The sequence below is a fragment of the Macaca mulatta genome, chromosome 1, assembly GCF_049350105.2.
Source record: "Macaca mulatta isolate MMU2019108-1 chromosome 1, T2T-MMU8v2.0, whole genome shotgun sequence".
Classification (NCBI taxonomy): Eukaryota; Metazoa; Chordata; class Mammalia; order Primates; family Cercopithecidae; genus Macaca; species Macaca mulatta.
The window spans coordinates 115,885,124-115,897,952 of NC_133406.1; the positions used below are offsets into that span (position 1 = coordinate 115,885,124).

A 12,829-nucleotide genomic window follows, 5' to 3' on the forward strand; every position below is an offset into this window, starting at 1 on the left:
CCCAGCTACTTGGGAGGCTGAGCCTGGAGAATCGCTTGAACCCGGGAGGCGGAGGCTATAGTAAGCCAAGATCGCGCCATTGCACTCCAACCAAGGCAACAAGAGCAAAACTCCATCTCAAAAAAAAAAAAAAAAGATCAACAAGAACCCCTACTACTGGAGTTAACAGATTATAGCAGGTTACAGGTAGGGCTCTGTTGGGAAGAACAAAGCAATCAGAATCATGGGCTGATGAGGCTGTCCCTACTATAAAAGTCTCAAGCAAAAATGCTCCAATCCTGTATCCTCTGTATTTCCCTGAGCAGTTAAGGGGGAGAAAAAGTCAGGTAAGCAGCTGTAAAGTTATGTCTAAGTCACTTGTGCACATAAAGTAATATAGGTGAGCGATGACCATTTAAAAAATGTTCTAGTCTGAAGCAAAAGGCACTACAGCTCATGATTATCTAGGGTTTCAAGTGCTTTTCTTTTTTCTCTTTTTTTTTTTTTGAGACACAGTCTCATTCTGCCTCCAGGATGGAGTACAGTAGCGCAATCTCGGCTCACTGCAACCTCTACCTCCTGAGTTCAAGCAATTCTCCTGCCTCAGCCTTCTGGGTAGCTGGGATTACAGGCACCTGCCACCACACCCAGCTAATTTTTGTATTTTCAGCAGAGATGAGGTTTCACCATGTTGGCCAGACTAGTCTCAAACTCCTGACCTCAGGTGATCCGCCCGCCTTGGCCTCCCAAAGTGCTGGGATTATAGGTGTGAGCCACAGTACCCAACCTCAAGTGCTCTTCCTTGAGGAAGTCACACATGATTTCACTCCACAACTTTTATTTCATAGGAGCAGTGTATACCTTAGTATCCTATCCCTTCTAACCCAACCACTAACTTCAAATCAAGCCTCCAAGACAGAAAATCTTTACTCTCCTCATGGTGGTAAAAAGGGCAAAAAGCAAGGCCGGTGGCGGCGGCTAAAGCCTGTACCCCAGCACTTTGCAAGGCCAAGGTGAGAGGATAACCTGAGGTCAGGAGTTCGAGACCAGCCTGATTAACATGGTGAAACCCCAACTCTACTAGAATACAAAAATTAGCCGGATGTCGTGGCGGGTGCCTGTAATCTCAGTTACTTGGGAAGCTGAGGCGGGAGAATCGCTTGAACTCAGGAGGCAGAGGCTGCAGTGAGCCAAGATTGCCCCACTGCACTCCAGCCTGGGCGACAGAGGGAGACTCTCTCTCAAAATAAAAAAAGACTTTACTGGCCAGGCATGGCGGTTCACGTCTGTAATCCCAGCACTATGGGAGGCCGAGACGGGTGGATCACCAGAGGTTAGAAGTTCAACACCAGCTTGGCCAACATGCTGAAACCCCGTCTCTACTAAAATTAGCCGATGTGGTGGCGGGTACCTATAATCTGTTACTTGGGAGGCTGAGCAGGAGACTTGCTTGAAGCCGGGAGGCTGAGGTTGCAGTGAGCCAAGATCACCCCACTGCACTCTAGCCTGGGTGACAAGAGCAAGAGTCCACCTCAAAAAAAAGAAAAAAGATTTTTTATTTGTGATTGGAAGAGAGTGTTTCTCTGTCTGCATGGTACCAGAGAAATTAGAAAGTTGGCAGGAACAAATGATGGTTTATGATTTCCTAAATTGTTAAAGGCTAGAAGGCTAGCCCTGTAGAAATTCAAGAAGTGTGTGTGTCAACCATCCTAAAACCATTTATTGTTCTTAGCTGTTTAGCTGAACTCCACTTAAGTTCTGGTGAAACTCTGAAATCCTAAAGGACAATGTTCTCTGACAATGCTGAAAATGGATATAAAACAAAAATGTCATAGCCAAGGACAGATTGACAGTTTTCGATAAACCACTCATAATTTTAGGCACTCCAAATCTTCTGTCATTTAAATTGGGAAGAAGAGGTTATTTAAGAAAGTTTGTTCCCCACCAATATTAAACCTCTGTCTAGATAGTTTCACAATTAATCCAGAGCCAGTCTTTTATACTGCTGACAAGTGAAATACACAGGATAAAGCAAATCATAAGCTTTAAGAGATGTTTAACTACTTTTGCTATTGGAGCAATTACCATGTTTGGATTTGGAGGTGACCATTATAATCTTTCTACAGTCCATCAACAGCGTGAAATGTAGCCACTTTTTGCCTTTTTTTTTTTTTTTTTGAGACAGAGCCTTGCTCTGTTGCCCAGGCTGGAGTGCAGTGGCATGATCTCAGCTCACTGCAACCTCTGCCTCCCGGGTTCAAGCAATTCTCCTGACTCAGCCTCCTAAGTAGCTGGGATTACAGGCCTGTGCCAACATGCCTGGCTAATTTTTTTGTATTTTTAGTAGAGATGGGGTTTCACCATGTTGGCCAAGCTGCTCTTGAACTCCTGACCTTGCAATACACCTGTAATCCCAGCATTTTGGGAGGCCGAAGTGGGCAGATTACGTGAGGTCAGGAGTTTGAGACCAGGCTGGCTGACATGATGAAACCCCATCTCTACTAAAAATACAAAAAAAAAAAAATAGCCAGGCTTGATGGCACATGCCTGTATTCCCAGTTACTTGGGAGGCTGAGTCAGGAGACTCATTCGAACCTGGGAGGCAGAGGCTGCAGTAAGCCAAGATGGCACCACTGCACTCCAGCCTGGGTGACAAAACGATACTGTCTCCAAAAAAAAAAAAAAATTTATACAATTTGTATTTGTATTATTAACTGTTAGTGAGAGCATCTGACAGAAAACATAAAGACCTACAAAATATCAAAGAGTACAGAGCAAACACCTGACTTAATAGTTGAGAAGTTTGTTTACGGACCATACATAACCTTTCTTCTTTCTGGGCTGGGGATTAGAGGGGGAACAGGTTTCAAATTAAGGAGCTACTCTATTAAAAATAAAAACCCTGTCACTTTTACTTTATCCTATTTCATGCTTATAATGCAGCATGAGTTGTTCTGGTTCCCTAATACTTTTATAGGAAAGGTAAAAAAAAAAACCCTCTCAACAAACTAAAAATAGAGATACACAAATAAAACTGCAGCTTACAAAGAAGATATGTGTGACTAGATATTCCAGCATCTGAGCTGGAATGTGAAAGGTGGAAGGAATCCTATTCAGCAAATTCTAAATAGCAAAAACGCAATACCAGGCCTGAGGAAATACCAAAATCTCAAGCAAAGCATCCAACATCTGGCAGCGTCTGTTCACAGTATAAAAGCAGCAGTTACCGTGAAACATCAGACACTTCTGATGGAAGAGCTCAGTTTCTGACTCACCTCCCGCCCCCCACCCCACACACATACACACACTTTCTCTCCTACACACAATCTATTGCTTTTCTTGTGGGCCTCCTCAGCCCTCCCTCAATCTTCATTCGTTTCTAACTATTAATACATTGAGCTCTCTACATTAACCTGGCTCCATTCTCCAAATTCCAATCTCCTGATACAGCCTAAGCATTCTTCCAGTCCATTTTCTATTATGCAATACTCCCCCACAACACTTACAGTCACCCCCCGCCCATCTTTCTTCTCAGGCCTAATTTCCAAAACATCACTTCTCGCAGTCTCTACTGCAATTCAAGACTCCATTCCATCTTTCCCATCTGTTTTTAAGGTCTTTGACCTTAATTTCCTACATTCCTTAGGCTCTCTTCAAAATTTCCATTCCTTCCCAAAGTTGGGCAGTTTACAGTTGGGAATTACCAAAGGAGTTAGTCTGAGAAAATGTGTATGTGTGTCTGTGTGCCTGTGCGCGCCTAAGGGTGGGGGTGCGAAGTGAGAAAGGGTGACACATTAGGGGAGTATCTGACGGAAAAGATGGCTTCAACAACTCCCAGACACCGCAACAAAATTCACCATTCCCTACCTCTCCAGAAATCGAAAGCGTCCAATAACTCTTAAATATCTTTTAAGTCCCATGGCTTCTCTTCAACATTTTCATCCAATTAGCCCACAATCAACTTAAGATTCTACCTGCCTCTCACACTAAGTAGTTCCTCTCTACTTCTTAGGCCTCTATTTACTTTCTTAAGTTTCTCTATTCCCTTCCGTTTCTCTTGTTTCCTATCCCCACCTTTTTTTTTTTTTTTTTTTTTTAATGAGACTGGGTCTCACTCTCTCGCCCAGACTGGAGAACAGTGGCCGAATCTCGGCTCACCGCAACCTCTGCCTCCCAGGCTCAAGGGATTCTCCAGCCTCAGCCTCTCGAGTAGCTGGGATTACAGGCGCACGCCATTACTGCCCGGCTAATTTTTATATTTTTAGTAGAGACGAGGTTTCACTACGTTGGCCAGGCTCGTCTCGAACTTCTGACCTCAAATGATCCACCCGCCTCGGCCTCCCAAAGTGCTGAGATTACAGGCGTGAGCCACCGCGCCCGGCCACCTACCCCCACCTTCAATCTCCATCTCTCCTCCTCAAAGACAACCAACGTTTTCGACAACTTCTTAATCAAACTTATCTTTTCCTCAAACTCCTCCTGCCCGCTCGGAAATTCCTATTTGAAAGCCCAATTCGCCCCCGCTTACCGGTAACCCCTAGGACATTCCCAGCTACAGGTACCCTCTTAGGTCTCGCTCTTCCTCCCATCCCATATTCCTCACCAGCTCCCTACCCACGCCCTGTCCGGCTTACCTGAGGACGAGGTACAGGAAGGGACCGCGGGATCAAAGGATGAAAAACCGACCGAAGACGACGGCCCGGAGGAGGCCGACGCCATCTTAGCAGCCCCCTCCCACTCAGAGGCCTGGCTCTCTTTCAATCCGGCTCTTCCTCTTCTCGGAATCGAATCTTCCCAACGTCTCTTTACAGAACCCGCGTTCTCAGGGCCACCTCCCCGCCCCCTCTGGGGCCTCCCTCAGACACGTCGAGCCGGCTCCTGGACCAGCTCAAGGCCACACCATTCGCCTGGCATGGGGGAGAACTCACGTCTCGCACTCCCTCCACAAGTTTAACTGCTTTCCACAGGGGATACTTTCCCTTTTCACAAAAGAGTAAGCTTAAGCTGGCTGCTGGGACCTTGCGTCCAGACCAAGCCACATCTGGGAAAAAAAACGAGGCATGAAAAGTCCAAGAGGAGCGAACGCCCCCTCTCCGTCTTCCCTAGCCACGGCCTGTTTATCGCCCAACCCGTCCGCTTCACTCCGGGTAGCCAAGCAAAATCTGAGCACTGCGCATGCGCCCGACCTTCTCGGCGCATCAGCCCACTGATTGGGGAGAGAAAAGGAGCAAAACCAATCGGGAGGCTGCTAATGGTCACGTGAGGTAGGTCCTCACGCCCTGACGAGTCCACGGGTGGAAGATGTGCGCGCGCGATTTGGCCGACCTTTCCTACGGTGGCTCGGCAGATTCGCTTAGGTTCAGTTTTTTGCTAGGACTGGGTTGAGTGAGCTGAACTCGGGACGAGAGTCGGTCAGCCAAGTCCTCTGAAATTCCTAACCCAGAAAAGAACTCTCTGCGGGTGTACTGGTGTCAAGTCAGAGACGTTAAGGTGTCGAATATCACAAAACATTTAATGCCACCAAGAACTCTTCTTAGTCCTTTTCCTGTTTTACTACTCTGTTTACTATTTAGTTAAACGTGCGTGCCTGTCTTACCTTCCTCTGAATGGCATTCGAAATAGATGTGTGTTTTGTTTGCCTCAAGCACAAAGCTAGGCACAGTGACGCAAATATTTGATGCATGAATCAGTGAAGACCTGTCAAAAAAGGGCACGGAGGCCGGGCGCGGTGGCTCAAGCCTGTAATCCCAGTACTTTGGGAGGCCGAGATGGGCGGATCACGAGGTCAGGAGATCGAGACCATCCTGGCTAACACGGTGAAACCCCGTCTCTACTAAAAAATACAAAAAACTAGCCGGGCGCGGTGGCGGGCGCCTGTAGTCCCAGCTACTCAGGAGGCTGAGGCAGGAGAATGGCGTGAACCCGGGAGGCGGAGCTTGCAGTGAGCTGAGATCCGGCCACTGCACTCCAGCCTGGGCGGCAGAGCGAGACTCCGTCTCAAAAAAAAAAAAAAAAAAAAAGGGCACGGGAGGCAATCAGGGACCTAGCACAACCTTCCTGGGACCCAAGCCCTTTAGCCTCCAACTGTCAATTATCTGTGCTCCAAAGGGCATGGAGATACACAGAAAAATTTCTCCCATTGTAGTTTTCGTAGTAACCCTGCTCGTTTTTAACAAAGTACCCCGTAGGTTATGAACCCTGGTGGGAAGACCTGTCTCTCTGAACAGACTGTAAAACTTCTGGGGAGCAAGGACTGTTTTTGCTTCACTCTTGTATCTCCAGCTCCTCCCGTGACTTTGTACATAGTAGGGGCTCCATAATTATCTGTGGAATGAATAAATGAAGAGAAATGGGAAAACATTCGGGGTAAGGGTCGGTTAGATAGATCCTCTCAAATTCATAGCCCGTGAAAGAACTCCATTAAAACAGGTTTTGTGGCCTGGCGCGGTGGCTCACGCCTGTAATCCCAGCACTTTGGGAGGCCGAGGCGGGTGGATCACGAGGTCAGGAGATCGAGACCATCCTGGCTAATACGGTGAAACCCCGTCTCTACTAAAAATACAAAAAATTAGCCGGGCGCGGTGGCGGGCGCCTGTAGTCCCAGCTATTCGGGAGGCTGAGGCAGGAGAATGGCGTGAACCCGGGAGGCGGAGCTTGCAGTGAGCGGAGATCGCGCCACTGTTCTCCAGCCTGGGCGACAGAGTGAAACTCTGTCTCAAAAAACAAACAAACAAACAAAAAACAGGTTTTGTAACCCCCAGAATGGCCTGATTATCCTCTTTCCAGATGTCTTGTGGGTCCTCATAAAGTAACCTAGGACCCGAACATCCATAGAATATCTCTATGCAGGCCGGGCACCGTGGCTCACGCCTGAAATCCCAGCACTTTGGGAGGCCAAGGCGGGTGGATCATCTGAGCTCAGGAGTACGAGACCAGCCTGGCCAACATGGTGAAATCCCGGCCCTACTAAAAATACAAAAAAATAAGCTGGGCGTGGTGTCAGGCGCCTGTAATCCCAGCTACTCGGGAGGCTGAGGCAGGAGAATCGCTTGAACCCAGAAGGTCGAGGTTGCAGCGAGCTGAGATCGCGCCATTGCACTCAAGCCTGGGCAAGATGAGCGAAACTCAGTCTCAAAAAAAAAAAAAAAAAAAAAAATGGCCGGGCGCAGTGGCTTCACACCTGTAATCCCAGCACTTTGGGAGGCGGAGGCGGGCGGATCACCTGAGGTCGGGAGTTCAACACCAGCCTGATCAACATGGAGAAACCCCGTCTCTACTAAAAATACAAAATTACCCAGGCGTGGTGGAGCTTGCCTGTAATCCCAGCTACTCGCTACCCGAGAGGCTGAGGCAGGAGAATTGCTTGAACCTGGGAGGCAGACGTTGCGGTGAGCCGAGATGGCGCCATTGCACTCCAGTTTGGGCAACAAGTGCGAAACTCCGCCTCAAAAAAAAAAAAAAAAAAAAAAAGGATAACTCCCCATGCATTTACGGCAGCCTTCTACTCCTCCCTTACGAAGATCTAAAATAATTGTTTCCCTGCTGCCACCTGCTGGAGTATTCGTCTTCCTTTGGGCACCGGAAGTAGACAAAATCTTGTTTGTAATTCCGCAGCAGTGGAATTTTGTAGTGTTGAAGTATTTTATAATTGCCTATACCTATACCCTCCACTCAACTAAACAGGACAGGAACTGGTGAGGGGCACACTGTCTAGCACAGGATTTGGCTCATAGGTATTCAATAAATAAATATTTGTTGAATAAATTATCCTTGTTTTCCGGAAAGGCATAGGGTTGCTACCATTTCCTGAGTTACTTCAGAAATCGGCTGGTGTTGATGTAAAGCTGTTTCTGATTTTAAAATTGGAAGCAGACTAATAAATCCCAGAATGACCAATGCAGTCAAACAGAGGAATCTTCTCCCTGTGAGCTAATCTGTGAATTTTATTTTATTTTATTTTATTTATTTTTTGAGATAGAGTCTGGCTCTGTCGCCCAGGCTGGAGTGCAGTGGCGCTCGGTTACTGCAACCTCCACCTTCCGGGTTCAAACGATTCTCCTGCCTCAGCCTCCCGAGTAGCTGGGACTACAGGCACGCACCACCACGCCCAGCTAATTTTTTATATTTTTAGTTTTTATTTTCACCAACTACCACTATTTTTATTTTTAATTTCATCAACTCCCACTCAGTCCCTGGGGCGCCCTCACTCCCACTCAATCCCTGGGGTGTCCTCTGAGTCATGGAACCACTCCTCTCCAGTAACATTCCTGGCATAGTAGAACTGTGGTGACGTGACAGGGTGTGGAAACAGGGGCAGAGCAGGACATGTTGGCTTAGTGCCCCCAAGGAAACAGAAAAGGGAGTTCACCAATACATGCTTTGGGAAAGGGGGTACAATCCGATGACCTCAAAGTAGGGCCACAGGTACAGACTTCAGTACACATGAGTGCACACCCACACCTTTATTAAAGTTTCCTTCATATCTTAGAACACTTTCTTTATTTTATTTATTTATTTTTTGAGACAGAGTCTCCCTCTGTTGCCCAGGCTAGATAGAGTACAGTGGCGCGATCTTGGCTCACTGCAACCTCCACCTCCTAGGTTCAAGCAATTCTCCTGCATCAGCCTCCCAAGTAGCTGGGATTATAGGCACGTGCCACCACATCTGGCTAATTTTTTGTATTTTTAGTAGAGACGGGGTTTCGCCGTGTTAGCCAGGATGGTCTCGATCTCCTGACCTCGTGATCTGCCTGCCTCGGCCTCCCAAAGTGCTGGGATTACAGGTGTGAGATACCATGCCTGGCCAGAACAGTTTCTAAGATGAGAATGAAGGGGTGGGGACTAGCAAGAGCAAGGAAAGGATTCTACAATAAGAGGATGGCTTATTTATTCAATTAATCATTCATTAATTAATTTGCTCAATTAACATTATTTAGCCCAGGCTACGTCCCAGGCTCTATTAGAGTTCGTGGTATACATAGATGAAGATTAAGCCCATCATCAGGCAGGATGGCTCACTCCTCTAATGCCAACACTTTGGGAGCTGAGGCAGGCAGATTGCTTGAGTTCAGGAGTTCAAGACCAGCCTGGGCAACATGGCAAAACTCCCATCTCTACAAAAAGTACAAAAATTAGCTGAGCATGGTGGCACGCACCTATAGTCGCAGCTACTCACGAAACTGAGGTGGGTGGGTCACTTGATCCCGGGAGGTCTAGGCTGCAGTGAGCTAAAATTGCACCACTTCTCTCCAGCCTGGGTGACAGAGCAAAACCATGTCTCCAAAAAAATTTTTTTAATTAAAAAAAGGAAAGGATTGGCCGGGCGCGGTGGCTCAAGCCTGTAATCCCAGCACTTTGGGAGGCCGAGGCGGGCGGATCACAATGTCAGGAGATCGAGACCACAGTGAAACCCCGTCTCTACTAAAAATACAAAAAATCAGCCGGGCGCGGTGGCGGGCGCCTGTAGTCCTAGCTACTCAGGAGGCTGAGGCAGGAGAATGGCGTGAACCCAGGAGGCAGAGCTTGCAGTGAGCCGAGATCGCGCCACTGCACTCCAGCCTGGGCAACAGCGTGAGACTCCATCTCAAAAAAAAAAAAAAAAAAAAAAAAGGAAAGGATTAAGCCCCTGCCCTCAAAAAGATCACAGACTAATGAAGGGAACAGACATGTGAATCACTAGAATACAATGTAATAGGTGCCATCATAAACTTTGTGTAAGTGCTATGGTTTGATAACCATATTTTCAGAATAAAAAATGGGAACAGAGTCTTTACAACAGACATTATTTGAGATTGGAACTATTCCAGAGACTACAGAAGGCATCATCTCCACAGTTATATAAATTGTGCCTGGAAAGACAGGAATGGGTGTTCAGGAAGACTCCACTATCCCATAAAATTAGACAAGAAAGGAAAAGGATTCTAAGGAGAAAGAAAGGCATAGAGGCATGACAGAGAGTTGGCTGTTGGGGGAGTGATGCTGGAGTAGTGATGTGGCAGAAGGTGTGACTAGAAAGACAGGGAGAGGCTAAATTATGAAGGATCTGAATACTGAATGCCATGTAGTAGTTACCACATACTGAAACTTACTATGCACTTACTAAACACTGTGCTAAGCAGTTTACAAGAATTATCTCTCTCTGTCTTTTTTTTTTTCTGAGACGGAATCTTGCTCTGTCGCCCAGGCTGGAGTGCAGGGGTACGATCTTGGCTCACTGCAACCTCTGTCTCCCGGGTTCAAGCGATTCTCCTGCCTCAGCCTCTCGAGTAGCTGGGACAACAGGCGCCCGCCACCACGCCCGGCTAATTTTTATATTTTCAGTAGAGACAGGGTTTCACCATATTGGCCACGCTGGTCTTGAACTACTGACCTTGTGATCCATCCCCCCGGCCTCCCAAAGTGCTCGGATTATAGGCGTGAGCCACGGCACCTGGCCAAGAATTATATCTCTTAATCTTCTACAACCTTAAAAAATAGGTATTGTTATCAGTCCCACTTTGCAGATGAGAAAACTGAGATTCAGAGAAGTAAAGCAACTGGTCCAAAGTAATACAGCTAAAAGACCTTAAAGCTCACACTCAAATTCAGGTCTGGCTGACTCTAAAGCTGTGTTCTCTTTTTGTTGTTGTTTTATTTTATTTTAATTTTTAATTGACACATAATTGTACATATTTATGGGGTACATAGTGATGTTTCAATACATAAAATATATAGTGATCAGATCAGGATAATTAGCATATCTGTCATCTAAAAAATGTATCATTTATTTATTTATTTATTTATTTATTTATTTATTTTGAGATGGTGTCTCGCTTTGTCGTCCAAGCTGGAGTGCAGTGGCACAATGTCAGCGCACTACAACCTCCACCTCCTGGTTTCAAGCGATTCTTACGCCTCAGCCTCCGAAGTAGCTGGGACTACAGGCACCTGCCACCACTCCTGGCCAGTTTTTGTACTTTTTAGTAGAGACAAGGTTTCACCATGTCAGTCACGCTTGTCTTGAACTACCCACCTGGAATAATTTGCCCACCTTAGCCTCCCAAAGTGCTGAGATTACAGGCGTGAGCCCTAGTGCCTGGCCTCACAAATGTATCATTTATTTGTTTCCAACACAAACATTTAATATCCTTCTTCTAGCTGTTTGACACTATATATTATTGTTAATTATAGTCATCCCCCAGTGGTATGGAACACTAGAATTTTTTTTTTTTTTTTTTTTTTGAGATGGAGTCTCACTCTTGTTGCCCAGGCTGGAGTGCAATGGCGCGATCTTGGCTCACTGCAACCTCTGCCTCTGGGGTTCAAGTGATTCTCCTGCCTTTGCCTCCTGAGTAGATGGGCTTACAGGCACCCACCAACACGCCTGGCTAAGTTTTGTATTTTTAGTAGAGATGGGGTTTTGCCATGTTGGCCAGGCTAGTCTCAAACTCCTAATCTCAGGTGATCTGCCCACTTCAGCCTCCCAAAGTGTTGGGATTACAGGCATGAGCCACCGCACCCGGCCAAGAACACTAGAAATTATTCCTCCTGTCTAAATGTAATTTGGAGCTAAGCGAGGTGGCTCAGGCCTGTAATTCCAGCACATTGACAGGCTGAGGAGTGGGGATCACTTGAGTCCAGGTGACCACTGTGGGCAACATAAAGAAATCTCATCTTCACAAAAAGTACAAAAAATTAGCCGGGTGTGGTGATGTGAGCCTGTAGTTCCAGTTACCTGGGAGGCTGAGGTGGGATGATCGCTTGAACCCAGGAGGTCGAGACCACAGTGAGCAGTGATTGCATCACTGCACTCCAGACTGGGCGACAGAGTGAGATCCTATCTCAAACAAACAAATGAACAAATGAACAAACAAATGTAATTTGGGGCCGGTGTGGTGGCTCACGGCTTTAATCAGCTCACTTTGTAAACCTCTCACTTTGGGAGGCCAAGGTGGGAGGACAGCTTGAGCCCAGGAGGTCAAGGAGCCAGCGAGCCATGATCCTGCTGCTACACTCCAGCCTGGGCAACAGAGACCCCGTCTCAAAAAAAAATGGTAATTTTGTGTCTTTTTTTTTTTTTTTCTTTTCAGATGGCGTCTTGCTCTGTTGCCAGGCTGGGGCGTAGTGGCACGATCTCAGCTCACTGCAACCTCTGCCTCCCGGGTTCAAGCGATTCTCCTGCCTCAGCTTCCCGAGTAGCTGGGACTGCAGGTGTGTGCCACCACACCCAGTTAATTTTTGTATTTGTAGTAGAGACGGGGTTTCACCATGTTGGCCAGGATGGTCATAATCTCTTGACCCCGTGATCTGCCTGCCTCAGCCTCCCGAAGTGCTGGAATTACTAGGCGTGAGCCACTGTGCCCGGCCCAATTTTGTCTTTTTTTTTTTTTTTTGAGACGGAGTCTCCCTCTGTTTCCCAGGCTGGAGTGCAAATGGCGTGCGATCTTGGCTCACTGCAACCTCCGACTCCCGAGATCAAGCAATTCTCTGCCTCAGCCTCCCGAGTAGCTGGGATTACAGGTGCCCACCACTATGACCAGCTAATTTTTGTATTTTTAGTGGAGATGGGGTTTCACCATCTTGGCCAGGCTGGTCGTGAACTCCTGACCTCATGATCCACACCCTCGGCTTCCCAAAGTGCTGGGATTACAGGTGTGAGCCACAATTTTGTGTCTTTTAACAAATCTGGCCGGGCGCGGTGGCTCAAGCCTGTAATCCCAGCACTTTGGGAGGCCGAGAGGGGCGGATCACGAGGTCAGAAGATCGAGACCATCCTGGCTAACACGGTGAAACCCGTCTCTACTAAAAAATACAAAAAACTAGCGGGGCGAGGTGGCGGGCGCCTGTAGTCCCAGCTACTCGGGAGGCTGAG

At 47.2% G+C, this 12,829-nt stretch overlaps 1 protein-coding gene and 1 long non-coding RNA gene across 48 annotated transcripts in view; both read right to left on the minus strand.

Annotated features, from left to right (window-relative positions):
- PIP5K1A (phosphatidylinositol-4-phosphate 5-kinase type 1 alpha) overlaps window positions 1-5,148 on the minus strand; it is a 53,412-nt gene extending 48,264 nt beyond the window's left edge. For 30 of the 47 annotated variants that reach the window (XM_077991000.1, XM_077990929.1, XM_028843954.2 and 27 more), the window contains exon 1: window positions 4,614-5,142. Coding sequence is in view for 29 of the 47 variants with exons in the window: in XM_077990876.1 (XP_077847002.1) it covers window positions 4,614-4,698 (85 nt within the window). In the remaining 18 variants the exon portion in view is untranslated. 47 annotated transcript variants of the gene reach the window in all.
- LOC144331467 (uncharacterized) lies at window positions 460-4,364 on the minus strand. The gene is made up of 3 exons (XR_013398535.1): window positions 2,619-4,364; window positions 1,475-2,223; window positions 460-542 (listed from the first exon to the last, which is right to left on the minus strand). It is a non-coding gene; the product is annotated as an uncharacterized LOC144331467 (long non-coding RNA).
- Window positions 5,149-12,829: the final 7,681 nt, after the last annotated feature.